The sequence below is a fragment of the Brachyistius frenatus genome, unplaced genomic scaffold, assembly GCF_029030835.1.
Source record: "Brachyistius frenatus isolate BFR_SWC_R1_liver_20210118 unplaced genomic scaffold, ASM2903083v1 Contig_7, whole genome shotgun sequence".
NCBI lineage: Eukaryota > Metazoa > Chordata > Actinopteri > Embiotocidae > Brachyistius > Brachyistius frenatus.
Genome location: NW_027210606.1, coordinates 880,071 through 897,838, shown reverse-complemented (window position 1 = coordinate 897,838; position 17,768 = coordinate 880,071). Strand labels below are relative to the sequence as shown.

General features: G+C 41.3%; 1 protein-coding gene across 12 annotated transcripts in view; it reads right to left on the bottom strand.

Annotated features, from left to right (window-relative positions):
* Nucleotides 1–17,768, bottom strand: part of cacna1ab (calcium channel, voltage-dependent, P/Q type, alpha 1A subunit, b) — a 103,693-nt gene that overhangs the window by 45,385 nt on the left and 40,540 nt on the right. For all 12 annotated transcript variants that reach the window (XM_069689502.1, XM_069689489.1, XM_069689492.1 and 9 more), the window contains exons 20-29: nt 17,192–17,499; nt 16,089–16,221; nt 15,806–15,935; nt 14,701–14,760; nt 14,232–14,338; nt 2,970–3,069; nt 2,161–2,321; nt 1,607–1,744; nt 857–1,058; nt 573–737 (exon numbers count right to left, since the gene is read on the bottom strand). In XM_069689502.1, the coding sequence (XP_069545603.1) occupies nt 573–737; nt 857–1,058; nt 1,607–1,744; nt 2,161–2,321; nt 2,970–3,069; nt 14,232–14,338; nt 14,701–14,760; nt 15,806–15,935; nt 16,089–16,221; nt 17,192–17,499 (1,504 nt within the window). The remainder of the gene's footprint in view (nt 1–572; nt 738–856; nt 1,059–1,606; nt 1,745–2,160; nt 2,322–2,969; nt 3,070–14,231; nt 14,339–14,700; nt 14,761–15,805; nt 15,936–16,088; nt 16,222–17,191; nt 17,500–17,768) is intronic.

Sequence of the window (17,768 nt, the reverse complement as noted above, 5' to 3'; positions counted from 1 at the left end):
TTGTCCCTACGGTAGACAGACTGTTTCATTTATGAGGAGGACCTCATATCATTACAGTACTGAGTTTTATCTTTTAGTACAGAAGACAAATGCTTTCTCCCAGGACTGAAGACAAAGTAATAAAGGAATCCATCCTGACACCTCGTGAAGGAAAACTGATGTTCAACAGAGAACAAAACAGGTGATGCATTTGTCATAAAAGCAAGTCAAACACAACATTCCTTCTGTACCACATTTGGTATTTGTAATCTTGTAATTTCTGTGAAAGCTTGATAAGATTGAGTTTGTGGGCCATCAAACCAAAACAATGAGCTGAAGGGTGCTAAAATGTTGAGCTGAGAGGAACTACACAACTACAAAAATATTGCAATATGCAGGGACACATTTAAGTGCCTTTTTTAATGCAGTAATTTGGTTTTGTCAAAGGATTTGAACAAACGATCTCCATTAATAATCAGGAGTATTACCATGACAACAGGTTATGTTTTCCCTGTCATTACACTTAAACTGGAACAGCTTTGTGTTGGTACAATATGCAATGAGTGGAAACACACTGAGAGTCTGACTGATACCTTCATCATGAGGACGATGGTGTTGAGCGCGATCAGAGACATGATGCTGTACTCGAAAGGCGGAGACACCACAAACTGCCACATGCGATATTGGAAGCTCAACTTGTTCTTCGGCATGTGGCGAGTCAGAGGCCTGGCGTTAATGGCAAAATCTATACAAGCTCTCTGGAGGAGGAGAAGAGAAGAGTGTTACAGTTTTATTAATTTGAACTCGTTTAAGAGGCTTGAAAAATAAAGTCACTTGAATTAAAACAATTCACAGAGCCTTTCAAATCTCTCCTCACCTCATTCTTTTCTAAGCTATAATCCTCCATCATCTTATCCCCCTGTTCCTGGAAGGTGATGATGATGAGAGCCACAAAGATGTTTACGAAGAAGAAGGGGAAGACAACGAAGTACACCACGTAAAAGATGGACATTTCCATCCTGTAACCTGGGCTCGGGCCCTGATTCTCATAGGTGGAGTCCACTGAGTGTTTTAACACTCTGCAAAATGAAACAGGACAAAAAGTTCATTAAAATAAAATAAAACACGAGAATGTATGAATTGATTTATCTGAATTTTCGGTTACAAAGACAATACTGTGATTTACTTGTACTCATACTTTTGGTGTTACATGTCCTCCTCTTTGTGCTATTATCAAATAATACTGAATTAACTGAATTTCCATCAATATCAGCAATATATTCCCTTATTTTGACATGATATAATGGGATTGTTTTCAAACAATGGTACCAAAGTGAAAAAATACTGAAATAACACCTACAACTGTAAAGTAAATACACCACTGCACTATAGTAATCCAAAAGGTGTAGTTTCATATATATTCATTCATTCTGGATTGTTTTGTTAGATACTGCACTGCAACCACCTTCATCATTGTCCAGGTCTTATCATAAAAAAAACCAAAAACGAGTTACACATATTTTCGAAACCACAGTGATAACAATTTCTAAGTAGGTTCTCCAGCTGGATTTTTGACTACTTTAGAAGCCTGTTTGAGTGAATGTGTGTGTGTGCGCAATCCACTCACTGTGGCCACCCCTCTCCAGTGGATACAGTGAAGAGGGTGAGCAAGGCCCAAGCCACGTTGTCGTAGTGAAAATCGTACTTCTTCCACTCCCGCTTCTGAGCTTTAACCTCATCCCTATCATAAACTAAGTACTCGCCCCTGAAGGGAAAAAAACAAACACATACACACACAGGTTTTATAAGGACAACACAGGATAAAGATCCGACATAGAAACACGCATGGAAATGGTGCAGAAAATCATCACTGCTACCATACACTTTAAAGAACATTTGTATTTTTGCATTCAGTTGATGTTAAAAGAAGTTCGGGTTGGTCCAGAGTGACTGTTTCTCATTGAACAAGATTATGTATGAAAATTCCCAGCAAACTCCTCTAGGTGGCAGCATCTGCATGACGTAGACTCAACTGACTAAGGAACTACTGTACATTTTCTGAGTTAAAAAATAAATAAATCACCGTGCATGATTGGCAGTAAATGCTTTGGTGGTAATTGTACAGTATGAGAGGAGCACACTGTACTATTTGTACCACGAAAAACTGACAATCAAACAAACCTGCAGTCGCGCTCAAACTCTTTGGATTCGTCTGTGCAGTAGAAGAAGCGACCCTTGAAGAGTTGCACGGCTACAACGGCGAAGATGAACATGAAGAGCATGTAGACAATCAAGATGTTGAGCACATTCTTTAGAGAGTTGACCACACAGTCAAAGACAGCCTGCAAAGCACAGATAGACACATTATTAACACTAATTAACCAGTACACAGGAACACACATGGACATGTTGCACCTTTAAAGGGCAAATCCACCACTCTGGGTACCACAAACACAAGTAAAATCACTTTGAGACTTTGAGTTAGGCCACTTTATCCTCCTTCAGCTGATAATGTGGTCAAAAAAACCTCCAGGCAAAGGATCATGTCTCAGGTGGAGGTTTTAAGAACTATTCCAATTAGGGACTACAAGGACAGTCTGGGTAATAATTTTAGAGCTTGTCTTTGTTTTCTCTTCTAGATAAATTCAGCTAACCTCAAGGTTTGTATGTATCTCAATGTAACCTCATCTAACTGCTGGTGTTTGTTGCTCTGTTGGATCTATTTTCAGCAGTGTTGCCACATTTTTCCAGCTTCGGCAGTTACTTTTGGACGTATAGTGTTAAGCACAGGAAATAAAACAGAGCATGTGACCCACTTTAGGGGCTACATCTTTTAAGAAATTCAATGAATAGTGATACACTAAGAACAGCAAGGGACACACCGATTGTGTCGTCCAAACACTTGCAAAACAAGGCTTCACTTCTCTGCCACTTTATTCTAGACAGCTAAACTTGAACCGAGATGAACAAGCAGACCTGCTGAGCTCTACCTTTAACTTGGGGAGACGTTTGATGGTCTTGAGAGGACGCAGCACCCTCAACACCCGAAGTGATTTGATTGTACTGATGTCTTTGCCTTTGCTGCTCCCCCTAGAGTTCAGCCATGGAACAAAAGCAGTGCCGAAGAAAGATTAGAGAGCAGAGTGGAGGAACAAAAAGATAAAGCAATCGCAAAGGGCTCTTACCAAACCCGTTTGCTGTTTTTCAACAATCATATTTTAAAAAGGGGGTGAAGTGGGGTGAGGGATATGTCCTCAGTCTGATTGGTCTTAAACATAATATGATATGACATCTGTTTCAACGGTACATTGCATTTGTGTGAACAGTCTCTTCTTCTGCAGAAAAAAGAAACTTTGAAGTGTGCGTCAAACATGAAACCGGCGGGAGAGAACACCATCAGCTGTCTGACCATTTGGTTTCATGGACATCAAGAAGCATCATCATCATCATTCATTATAGTCTTTACCATCATACAAAAGACATTCACTCATTCCATATCGACAGGCATCTCCCGGCAGAGTGCCCAGCCAAACCTCTTTCTTTCTTTTTCAGTGATACGCTATGCAGTTCTTCGGAGGAAATGGGACGTTTTAGGTGTGGAAACATGAAGTGTGAGCTTTAAGTTTAACATGACTGGGATTATTTTTGATTATAATCCTGAATTACTTTACACTTAATGGACTGATTCTGGTATGTTTCACATAGCTTCCTATAATTAAAATCCAGATTTCTGAAATAGCATTTTTGATCTCTCTTCGATCAGGATGGCAGCTTGAACAAAAGAGACGTAAACGGAGGCTATGCGAGACTCACTGGACACGTGATGTCGCTCACAGAGCACGGCATCACATGTCATAACACAAACACACACCAATAGTGTCAAACGAGCCGTGAGAGCGACCGGAGAAAGTTATTTAGGGCCAAAGCACAAATGTTGTGTGTCTTAAAGCTCCTTTTGAAGTTCCTCCCTGACGCACAAAACTGAGCATTTAGCTCATGATTTGTATGCCCATATAGCAATATCAGTGAGGAAAAATTAGGGTGTCAGGGGAGTAAATAGCCGAGTTGATCTTTACAGTAAGTGGATGGGCCATTTTGAAAAAAACCAAAAACAAGGCAGGAGGCAGCTGGACGCCTGCCAAGCCTGAGGAGAAGAGAGGTCGTCCATCAAGGCTCGCTCTTTAACTATGAACTCAGTTCCTGTGACAGAAAACGTGAGACAATTCAATTCACCGCTGATTGATTGAGTCAACGCTTTGACAGTCCTACGTGTCTGCGCGCATGTGTGTGTGTGTGTGTGTGTGTGTGTGTGTGTGTGTGTGCGTGGGGTTGGGGGGGGGGGGGGGGTGCGAGACTCAATCGATAATCAATAGGTATTCCTCCTTTGAAGTTGAGGAGGACGGAGGTCTCTCTATCAGAGCAGCTTTAGAGTATTAGAGTAAAGCCTGGTGAGGCCATAGGTGTTAGGAATTAACAACATCCCTGTGCATACACACACATGCACACGATCTCACACACACACACACACACACACACACACACACACACACACACACACACACACACACACACACACACACACACACACACACACACACACACACACACACACACACACACACACACACACACACACACACACACACACACACACACACACACACACACACACACACACACACACACACACACACACACACACACACACACACACACACACACACAACACACACACACACACACACACACACACACACACACACACACACACACACACACACACACACACACACACACACACACACACACACACACACACACACACACACACACACACACACACTCTAGAATAATCATAAGGGCAACAGTTCTTTGAGTCTCGCGGTTGGCAAATGACTAGATTGAGTGTTTCTGTCATGCCTACTAATAGTATGTTTGACTGAAGTGAGGTGTTCCTTGAAGAGTAAATGAATGTGGTGCTCCACCCAAAATCTGTGTTTTGAGAATTAAAATCCCAAACTATCACAAGGTTAAAAGGTGGCTGTAAAATATAATTTTGTTCTTCATGAAGCACAGCAGTTGTTGAATGCTTGGATTAACTTCTACAGTAGAAGCTTCAGCAACAACTTCTGTAAATACTCCTGCAGTAAACTGCTCCATAATTCCTTCTGTTTTATTCTCATATAGCACTGTTGCACCAAAATATAGCAAAATGTCTCAGTGCTCATGTATATTAGTCAGTATATTTATTTTTATTTACCTGGGAGAGCACATGTGCCTGATTCAGCCAAAAAGCTCATTTTCATCTGCAGTAATGTGAGGTTGTGCTTCACCCTCACATAGCAACACACTCACACTGATGGAGTTACTCTGTTTTAAAAAAAAAAAAATATATATTTTCATTGCAGCACTATTTTTGGTCAGAACAGAACACCAGACTCAAGACAACCACTTTCCCTGACCAGTGGATGAGCAAGAGGCACGCACACCAATTTGTGAAAAACACAGTGTGCACTTGCTCAGAAGTTTATCTGCATTTTGCATGAGGTTCTGGATGCAAAAAGGATAGAAGCATTGGTATTTTTCTATTCCTTTCAACCATATGAATTTAAGGCTCCTAGAAATTATGAAAAAGTAAAAGTTTCTATCAAACTAAATTGTTTTCCCAGCAATATTTGGGCGGCACATAATTGTTTGCAGTTAGGTTCAAAGGCAACACTGTAGTAGATGAATGCTCTGCCAGATTGTTGATGAGGTGCGTGTGGTATGTGGCAGACATGACTCTCACCAGGGACTAACCTTAAACTGTGGTTAAGTTTAGGCAAGAAAAGCACTTTGGTTAAATTTAGTTGTTTTACAAACATGTAAATTTACTAGTTGTGTCTCAAACATTTTTTTTTTTTAAAAGCAAACCACAACCTTTCTCTGACTTTAACAATATGGCCTGATTGTCGTAACAGGACTATACAAATGTTGAATAATGCTGTAGTTATTACCACTTTTGCATTGGAAAATTTAATCGAAAATAATATGTCATCAGGGAACATAATATTTAGGACTAAACAGCATTTCTCAATTCAGTTAATACAAGATGGAATCTGGTCAGTATAGTGCCATAGAAACATAATTTTATGAAGTAGGGCTTGAATTTAAGCTGATCACATCCTTAACCTCCATGAAGGACAAAAGAAAAAAGTTTTAGAGCCTCCTTTCAAGCCTCCAGGGTATGACTGTTAATTACTAAAAGATGGACTGTGGGTGGAGCATCACTTTGATGCTAATTTTCGGAAAAAATTATTTGTCACGGAAATTTCAGCTAATTAAACGTGGAATTAGACTGATTCCAACAAAACGTGGGCAACAAACCCTTTAAATGAAACCTACTGAGGTGTTTAGAGGGTTTCCTGTGGTCTGCACGAAGATGGAGGAGAAAACGATACGGCGAGAATGAGCACGAATGTTAAGAAGAACAAAGAAAGAAAGAGAGAGAAGCCAATTTGATCCGGTGGTGGAGAGCAGGGGACAGAATGGAGGAGGACAGAGGAAGAACTTTACCGGGTGGTGCTCCTGTCGAGTTTCACCGAAGGTGGAGACAGCGAGAGTCAGTGACAGCGACAGAGAGAAATACAGAGATAGAGACAGAAGGAAGAAGAGGAGGGAAAGAAGGGAGGAGAGGAAAAACACATCGAAAGACAGACACACAGAGACACACAACATCGATAGAGAAAGACCGACAAAGACAGACACAAGACAAGAGAAAGGGGGTTTGGTAGAAACAGGAAAAAATACATCCATATGAGAGACAGACAAAGAAGGAAGGACAGCAAGATGGGCATACCTGATTAGAAATACCCCTCCCCCCACCCCCACCCCCACCACCACCCATCAACACACACACTCATCACTCCTGCTCATTCCACCTCACCCTCCCACTCCCATCTCCTGTCTCTATGACGACTGAATCTGATGTGGAAATACCTGTCTGCTACATTTGTTATTAGATAACTATATAATTGTAGCTCCTAAGAGTATTTAATTATTTAACATCCTGCGAAAACATTACATTTCTCTCTCCAAACTTTAATTTCTGCCTGCACTGATTACGATTTTATTGGCTTTATACGACCAGGAAGTTGTCAAAGCGCAAATACAGCAGCAACCAATTGGTCACTTAATGAAATCACGTGCTCATCCCTATAATGTCAGGCAGATTGTCAACAGCCAATGTTTTTTTATGGTTTAAATAAGCTGACAAAGGGTGATTATATGAATCCAGTGATTCTATCTCACCTACATACATGTAACCACAATGATCAGTTCAAAGAGAGTTAATGAATCAATTCAAGACGTCAGTGTCTGTAAATATTTTACAAACACTTTGAATTTGACATTTTGTCATTGCTATGTTTCGCTTCATAACTTCTAAAATGTCAGCATGAGTAAATCCCATTGGATTGGGGCAGTGTGAAATAGTGTTAGCTGCATGCGATTAATGTCATCGGGCTAATTAACACATATTCTGAATGATAAATTTAACTCCTCCAAATATCCTTCCACCTGGCTCCATACCATTATGATATAATGTAATCAAATTCATGATTATTATCTTGGTGGATTATGATGTATGTTAATGTTATCTATTTTTACACTGGTCTAAATTTGGTCTATTTTGAAGTTATGCACTGCAGACATTAGTTGACATATTTATGGCTTTACATACTGTAGAGACATTCTGTCTAGAGACATACAGTGCAGGCATGAGGTGTTTGATATGCATAGAAAGTTATCAGTGACATTTAATAGCATTTCTTAAGTAATCAGGTAACTCTTAATATAGGCCAATTTATAATATAAAGTATAATATGTTTAATTGTAATTTAAAAGTGCATATAATATACAATATCATCCAGTAGAAAATAAAATGCATTCCTTCTCCCTGCATTACAACATGCAGTATATATATATCTACAGTATATTATGAGCACTCCTGTGAGTGTGGCCCCTCGCTGAGACTCTGGATGAGCAAACCTTCCCTCCCTCCTGGCTGTCTTTGGCCGTGGCGTGCTGTGCTACCACTTCTATGAAGAATTACCTTCACGGTGCGAAGAGGAAACTCAATTGCTGCATCCATTTACACCGATTCTTATCTTATCACACCATAATGATCAATTAGACCAGGCCTACAGCACAAATTGCCCTCATTAGATCTGCAATCATCTAGTGGGATTTTATCAAAGCTCTTTTGCATGCACATCTACGCAGCGGAAGAGAAAGGCATAAAAATCTACACAAGTGGCCGGTTCCGGGTTTTCTTGACATGTTAAAGCACATAGGCATACACTCAGGACATCGGCCATGAGTGGAAACTCAAGAAACCAGGACTTGTGTGTATTGTCCCATACACACAAGTAAGACATTCTCACAGACCACTGCGACTGCATGCAGTTGCCAGTCATGACACTGTGTCACTCAGCGTCTGTTTGGAGAATGAAGAAGCCAGAAGCGTAATTGTTGTTTTTAACACCCATTAAAATATGAAGCCATTGTACTGTGACCATGCTAAAACTCCCCTGTACAATGGTTCTATGATCTACCTGCTTTTAAATAATGTCATGCGTGGAATTTCATAGGTGTTTGTGTGAAGCCTTCAAAACTGTACTGTAGCTCAGCCCTGGTGCAGATGGTGGGACTGGGGAGGCAAAAGAGGAGAGAGCGAAAAGGGAAAAAACGTGGAGAAAGGAGGCGAGTGTGTGTGTGTGGGGGGGGGGTGAGAGCATCCTAAAAATGAAAGGAAAGGGTGGTTAAAGAAGTGAAAGGGCGGGGGAGATGAGGAGAGAACCGCAAAGGTGGGAGAAGAAGGGAACAGGACCAGCGGAGGAGGGGAGGAAGCATGTCATGCTGTGCAGAGTGCAGCAGTGGAGTGATTCAGCCAGATGGCATAATTTCATTAATTCTATCTTGCTGGTTGTCTTTCGTACTGAAGTGATACTTCACTTTGTTGAAACATTGTCACCTTTGACTGCGTATTTTTTGTGTTTGACATCATGATCGGTCCAACATTATCATCTCTCTCTCTCTCTCTGGAGTGTGTGGTGCTGCTTTGGTGCTTTCCATTTCAAAACTAAGTAAAACCTCAAATATCTATTGCTGTATATATGGAAACTATATGCTTAAATCAAAAGCATTAGGGTAAAGTATTTGTGATGTTTTAAATGAGAGATAGTTTTAATTTCTTCTTGTTTTCTCGTTATTAGTCCAAAAGTATGGCCATTAATTCAGAATAAAATTTGTTTTGAAGTAAATCTGATATGTATAGTATTTGTAGTTTTCCCAGACTTTACATTTAAAAGTTAAACCAAAGTACTATATTGCTTTAAATTCATGCCACCTGTCTCCTGTATCCTGGTCTGTCAAACTCTTGTATGTGCACCTTCCCCAACCTGTTTGCTCTTCAAATGAATCAATTGTATTCAGCATTCAGACAGTTCGCAACCACATTGCTCTTTCATGGTCCGATACATGGTGTGGGCTTGAATGCACTAATAATATACTGTACACTAATGGTTGCACATGTTTGAGCTGAAGACAGGTTTTCTGATGATTGACAACACAAGTAATCAATAATTAACAATGGCTGACATTTTGAGTTTCTGGCAGTGTGAATGCATTCTGTCAATGCCATTCAGTACAGGACTTTAAAGTTGAACTGCTATGAACAGAAACCCTGTGTGTTCAGATTGAATGCAAAGTATCACTTTCTGTGGTATGAAGTGACCTCTCCCTCTTGTTGTCCATATCTGTTGAAGGGCAGGGGTTGTAGTGCAACAATATTTGTTGAAGTGAAGTACCAGAGTGCACCTGTGACACGCAAACAGTAAAGTTGTGTAACCACAGTTCCTACAGTGCGAAGATACAATAGTCAATAATGTTAATTCCCATTCTATTAATTCAATAAAGTCAACAATATAATCATGCTGCTTTTAACTTCATTTTTTTGATGACCTATCTCAGTGTTATTTTCTGATTTCAGCCACAAAAGGCTCCTGGAAATGTTTCACAATAGAAGCCCTGTTAAAAATTGAAGGGTTCAAATGAAACGCTTGGGAGCTTTTAAACTGAAACAGATACAGGAAGTGTTGAGTTTGTATTAACGCATAATGCAATAACTTTAATAGGGCAAATGAAGCGGATCCAAACGAGGCTTTGAATTGAAATGATGAATAAATCAATACACAATAAATACCAAACAACTTTGACCATTTCATTTGCTTTGGTTTTGTCCGTCTTGTATAACAATGCTTTAAAGATGATTAAATCTTCAATCACTTAAAAATATAAAGAAACTGAATATGTTATTTCCTCAAAAAAGTGGCAGACTGTTCTTCTGTTGTGCTCCGGCAGCATCACACCTGTGATTTTGAGGGAACTGGCAAGAGTGAACTTCTCAGGACACGGAGGATATGATATCAAGTGGCCTGGGATTAAGCCAATATGTTTAACACTGCAAATGAAACAAATTACAAAAAGGGTTGCCTTGGGCTGATCAATAACAAGAAGCAGAGGTGGGCATCGTATTTCTGTAAAGATGTTACCAAACTGGCAATACAGTCCTCTGACTGATCTGAGAATGTACCACAAACCCCAGATCCCCAGGGCTGTAGTTAATGTTGAGAATATATACATGTACCTAGCCTGGCTCAGACTTCTAGTGTGGAAACATGGCTTGCATTCACGTTCTTTCAGCCACTCTGAAGGGTGCACCAATCAGTGATGGTGGGTCGGTGGGTAAGTAAGATGATGCTGAAGGACAGCGTTATTTGTAGCTGCAGCAGTAGTAGAGTCTCGGTTTATATCGATTGGTTAAAGCTGCTCCAATCGTTCTCAAAATTAAGCTGAGCTCCACACCCAGTAGGATGCAATTGCTGCAAACAGTTCTCTATGGAGCATGCCTAGAACCAAATATTCACGCAGGCTAATATTTACCACCCTACTGCTGTAAAATCTGACTGCCACAACAAAGGTGGATTAATTTGTGTTGAAAAAATAGTCCCAAAACAAATGCAATATTCATTTCTGCCGGAGAAAAGTAGTTCACTGCTTGTTAGAGAAGACTACTTCGCTTTTTTGAGGGATCAAACTATGCATCTGTTACACATTATTAAAGAGTAACATCTTCAATAGAAACAAATGGGCTCAGGATTGAGGGTAAGATTGTCAGAAAGTATTAAGAGACAGACTAACACATTAATACTTTTGGTCTTTTCATAAAATTTGTTGTCAATAACAACATTTTGGAAAAGCACCAAAACAATTCCAACGTTCACATCTTGACCTCAGTTCATGCCGCTTGAAGGAACTCATTGTGTCACTCATGTATTTCAATTCACTTTTCATGCACTGATGTTGCCTTTTTACTTTGCATTCGACCTGAACACTCCTTGACAGTAGCTATTAGCTAAAAGTCACAGAACATTTTTAACTGCAGCCCGTTCTTTGTCTGGAACCGACTCTGAACATCATTAACGTAGTTCTGAGTGATGCCGCCTAATGCATCACGGGTTCTGGTCGGGTCTCATGCAGCCACCAGGGGAAACATGCACTGGTCATCCACAGAGCTGAGGAGGATGCACAAACAAGCTCTTCTTTCTCCCTCACTCCTCCTCTCTTTTTTTTTTTTTTTATCAAACACAACCACACAGTCAGTCCCTCTCAGGTGCATCTATCATACATATTTAATTCATATGTATTCATCTGTATGCTGCCTCAGTATAATAACAAATCATTCCACTCACCACACCCTGCCCCAGCATGCCTCCCTCTTTCCCTCCCCCAGACTTCCCCGGGTCGTGCAGAGGAAGGAGAGTTAAATACCTGTGCCTCCAGATTCGTTAACATGGTCAGAGCGGCGGGTGAGTATGTGTGTGTATGTGTGTGTGTGTGTGTGTGTGTTTGTGTTTGTGCTGGTAGAAAAAAGGTAAAAGGGGGAGTGGGATAGGGCGAGAGGTGATGAGTCCTGCCGATGTTCCTCCCTGTGGCGGATGGATAGCCTGGGCACTTAAAGGGTTAAAGGTGTCTGGGGCGCCCTCACCCCCACGGACTGACCGATCGAGACCTCCAGCCAGGAGGATGGGGAGGAATGAGGAGGCGGAGGTGTGGTTGGGTAGGAGGCAGGATGTTGGCTTTAATGGCTGTTGGAGAGTGGGAGGTTGAAAGGTGTGTTTGGTGGAACTAGGAGAAGGATCAGTTACGGACTGTAGGGGTGATGCTCAGCTACGGGTGGAAGCTGGGGTTGGTGGTTGGAAATCAGGGAGTAATGGCTGACACCTGTTTCTAACATACAGCAAGCTATTTCAAAGCAAGAATGTGCTGTCCTGATGTAGACTGAGAGGAGCAACTTTGCATAACTTTTTTTTTTTTTTTACTTTTTCAGGTTCTGCTTCACCCTTCCATAAACATTGTTCAAGTTCTTGATGGTGCTACCATCGTGTAACATTGTCCAATAAATTCAGATGTCAGTAGGCTGAGCACCAACAGATGTGGTCTTGAAATTTTCTTAAATATCTGAAATTCCTGCGTTCTTTTGTCAAGCAGATGTTAAAATTTACTTCTGCTCATAGTTTCAACCATGAAAAAAACAAGATGGAAATCTCTACTTCAATGTGAATTTGTGAAAATTTCTATAATTTGATTCATAGCTGTGTAATCTAGGATCTTGTATTGATGTGTGAATATATACCCAGAGGATGAATCCTGTTGACTCTTACTGAAGCACCACCACAACGTTAACTACTGTGGTTTTGAGTGGTTTTGTCTCTTCTTTTGGTTGTACTATATGCCATTCATCATCATTGAGACAAGAGACCAATTTATGCTTTGGTTTGTGGAGGTCAATTGGGAGCACTGAAAGCATTTCAATACGCCCTTTTTTTGGTTACTCTCTCTGCTGTATGTTAGGAATAAAAAGAGTGTAAGAGGGAGGGTGAGATTGGGAAAACAGGGAGACGCACAAAATGTAAGGATAGAGAGGAGGAGGAGCTGCCATGAGAGAGGAAGTTGAAAGGTATCTGGTCGGAGGAGAAGGCATCAGCAGGGTCCAAGGCTGTGGAGGAACTGGGGGTGTGTGCTAGTCGGCAAGGGTTTGGGGTGGGGTGTGGGGTATGTGTGTGTGCGGTGGGAGGGAGGTGGGGGGTGGGGTGGTGGAGGTAGGGGAGTGTGTGTGTTGGGGGGGGCAAAGTCAGGGCTTTAGATGCAAGAAAAGAGGAAGGGATGACTCACGGCCTGGTTGGTGGAAATATCAGAGCGGCATGGATTGGTAAGGGGAAACAAGGGAATGGGAGCAAGGAAGATTGGGAGGAGAAAATGTCGATAAGGAGCAGGTGGTGCTTTACAGTTGATTAGATCAGACAGTTGAGGGGGATGAGAGTTGATAGTTGTTGGGGTGACTGTTTCAGGCAAGGTTTGAGGTTTGTGGAGGATGGGTTGGGTTAGTGTAACTACACTCTAAAAACTAATTTAACATGTAGTCCGAGGGTTCCTCACTACAGAAGAACTTTCTGATAAAGTAGACTTTTGGGGAAGTTATCTTTTCAAATGGATTCCACAGGATCCTTAAAGATTGCAGTATTAGAAAATGAACAATGAAAAACGAGGCCGCTTTTGTTTTTTAGAGTGTAGGTAAGAGATCTTAGTTTAGGATAAGGTTGTTAAGGTAGGTAAGGTTGTCCAGATGAAGGTGGCGATGAAACGTAGAGAAAGACCTGCTGGAATGATGTCGTATGGGATGACGAGCAATGAGGAAATAGAGATGAAAATGAGACCGACTGCAGGACAAGGAGGGAAAGAAACAGTGATCAGACTAAAGGAAGGAAGGTTTGAGAGTGAATACAGGAGAAAGACAGAGTCAACAAAGAAGGGAAGATTAGAGTAGTAAAGAAAGACGACAGAAGAACGAGGGGATAAGGGAGATAATTATAAGAAAAAGGGAAGGTTTGAAGACATAAAGGATGGAGAGAGAAAATACAGACTGAAGGATAAACAAGGACAGAGTGAGAGGAGGATATAAAGAGTAAACAGTAGAAAGGCAACAACAGGAGGTGGTGATTTCTGACAATAGGAGGGAGAGATCAGCTTTGCCTGGTGTATCGGACGTACAAGGCTGAGCAACGAGGGTCTTTCTGTGGATGGGGAAATATGTGTGTGTGGTGAAGATGATGAAGAGGAGGATGGAGGGGGGAGGAGGGAAGGGGACTTACGTGAAGGCGAAGGCCACCAGAGCACCACTAACCACTATAAAGTCCAGAATGTTCCACAAGTCGCGGAAGTAGGAGCCCTGGTGGAGAAACAAGCCCAGCACCACCATCTGGAAGACACGGAGCACGGTCAGTACAACACACACATAGATACACATATAGTTACACAGACACACACTCACACACACACACACACACACACACACACACACACACACACACACACACACACACACACACACACACACACACACACACACACACACACACACACACACACACACACACACACGTCAGTGCACTTACAGGGGCACAGACAAGAAGCAAAAATACACATACACACTCGCAAACACACTGACATTAACAGACACAGAACTTTGCACAAAGACAAACACATACACAAAACATGCATCATACGGTCAATACAAACATTCACATACACTCACACACTCACACAGCGATACTTTGTTACCTTGATCAACATTTCAAATGTGAAGACGCCTGTGAAAACGTAGTCAAAATAACGCAGCACCTGCAGAACAACACAACACCGTGAGATAGTGAAGCACAGAGTGAAGCAAAGACCAGAGAAACACAGCAGGAGAGATTAGCAAGGACAGAAAAAGACAAACAATCAGACACCAACCAGAGCCTAATCCGAACTCTCATCTTCATCCTATTTTCATTTTCTATTTATAAACTGCAATTTCAATGTTTGTCACTTCAGGTTATTTCCATTTTCTTCTAAAAATCTCTGTTCCTTCTTTATTATCATTTTCAGGTTTAAAAACATCCTCCATATTTTCTTTACATTGATTTCATGTAATGATAGAGACAGTTTTCAAGTTACTAAATATCTGTCTGTGATCACAGACTGTCACTCACAAATTTCCCAGTTAGTCTGGAACAAGAACTACTAATCAGTCATTATGAGCAGTCGCGGCCATTAGTGATGAAAAGGCTTAAAAAAAAAAAAAAAAAATCCTCACTGCAGCTTAATTGGATTAAGAATGTCATGCTAAAAAAACAGAGGGTAGTCTAAGCATAATGTCCAGTGAGGAAACCTTCTTATGTTATGCTGATGAAGGTCTGTTGTTGTTTGTTTTCGGGACGTCAGTTGAAAGTTGAAGTCTTTTCTAAAAACAATTCTTGCAAAGTTTTCTCAGAGGTTGAGACACAACAGCTGACTTTGAGTTATTATCCATCATGATGCATACAAACTTCAACTTTTACCATGTGTGATGCTATGTTATGAAAAATATTCGAAGTACTGAACGTATACGTTGAAACGGTCTATAAGAGCTGCAGTTATGCATACAACTACATAATGTACAATCAGCAGCTTTAACTTCTCATTGTCAGTATCACCATTATTAACTCCTTCACTAACATGATACCACACCTAATCTAAGAATTGTATTTAAAACCCAAGCCTAATCCTGAACCTATTCCTGAACTTGTCATAATTAGTGTCCTAATTTTTGCTCGTCTTTATATCCTTGAGAGTTATTTTATTCGTAATTGATGCACGCACATTAATAGGCAGACAGAAAAACACAAACACAGTAATGTCTCACATTGTTTTGTGGTGAGTCAGGCCAGACAGGGTCCTCAGCAGCGAGGGCGATGCTGCTCATAGCGATGACAGACAGGATGCTGAACTCAAAATACTTCAGAGTCAGGATGTAGTGACAGCACTTCCGAAACCTGGTGCAAACAAACAGACGCGTGCACATGTTGACACAAAAAAGCACACAAAACGCACTAAACATTTCTTTTCCTTGGGAGAAAAACCTTTCCATGTCCACCGTAAGCACACAGTACAATGTTTTGAGTTTGATTGCACAGATATATACTCACGGGTTGGTGGTAGACATGATGAAGCAGGAGCTATAAGGAGGCATGGGTTTGGGGCCATCTTCATCTCCCCCCTCATCCTCCTCCTCCTTCTTCTCCTCGCTCTTCTTCTGGTCGGTGTTGGCGTTCTTGTTCACTGAGCAAAACAGAGAAAGAAAACGGTGAGGAGGAAGAATTGATAGACAGACAGACAGAAAGAGGCCAGTTGCACTCGACCAAGACAGTAAACACATGAAACATGTCTGCCAGCATCGTCTCAAGGAACAGAGCTGAATGAGACTGGACTTACATCTGTTAGCCAGTAAAAAAAAAAAAAAAAAAAACTTTTCAAAATGGCATGCCAATAATTCCACGACAAAGATAACTTAAATGTTTTCCGGTTGTTCAGGTTAGCTACCAGGTGGTTTGTTTTGATGGTGGGAGGAGATGGAGAGAGCCTTGCTGATTATAAATGTAATGCTTTTAACAGAACTTCTGTTGAGGAATTCTTTTGTGGAAAAATCACTAGAATTTACCAAATTTGCAATCTTCTGCAATCTTGCAGAAATTGCTTGGATTTATGTTAATTATTAAGCTCACAAGTTTGCGATGACCTGGAGGGACTGTGTAGTATCCAATGTTTTTGGAGCTTGATCTATAAAAGGCACTAAATGTCAGGATATCTTGGCCCTCGCTGCATTGTTTTTAAACATTACATGAAATATGTCTACTGAAATATCCTGTATGTAAAGTCTGCAGTACAGTTTATTCAGTATTTAAGAGGCTGTATTTACTGAAGAATTTCTACTCAGCTTACTGACTTGCATTGTGATAATACATTTGGTTAATCAATGGTTCCACCGATAGAGTTTATCCACAAGGACTGGGATGCCACTCATTTATGCCATCACAACCAAAACTGGAGAAATACGAATCAAACTATGTCAGTAAACCCATATTACCACACTTATTTTACCACTGGTGACCTCATCTCTACTTTCATAACGTGAAGAGATTTGTGACAAACCTTTACAGTCATGTTTATACGACTGTAATGTGTCATGTGTCAGTGAGGGTAAATACAGTAAACCCTCATTTACACATGACTGAGCCCCCGAGATGCTCACCTTGCAGGATGGCATTGGTCGATGGGTAGGGGTAGACAGGGGGCATGTCTATGGTTGTGTACTCGGGTTTGGCCATGCTAGTCAGGATCAGGCTGTCCATGCTGTGAAGCAGGGTGTGCGTGTCGGCGTCGCGGCAGTTCAGCAGGTTGTTGACGTGGTCCGGATGGTCGGGGTGATCGGGTGGGAGGGCATAAGGGTGCTCGTGGGCGTTGGCCAGCTTGCTGTTGTTGCGGAAGTTGTCGAGGTCCTCGTTATACTGCTGTATGGGTCGTGCGGTGGAGAGGCTGGGGCCGGTGCTGTGGTGCTCCCTGATGAAGGACGGGGGGAGAAAGGGAAAGGACAAAGAAGAAAGAAGGAGAAATGAAACAAGAATGAGCAAATAAAGGTGATGGAAGGAACATCAACCAAAAACACCTGATCTAATACCATAAAATATGTGCACAGTATCCAGTGCTGTTCGTACTAACACATACAGAACAGACTTCACACTATTAAAGCAACACATAAGGCATCTGGAACAAAAACAGAGCATTGGACATAATGTGAGGTTTGACAAAGCAGCAGACAAAAAGAGGAG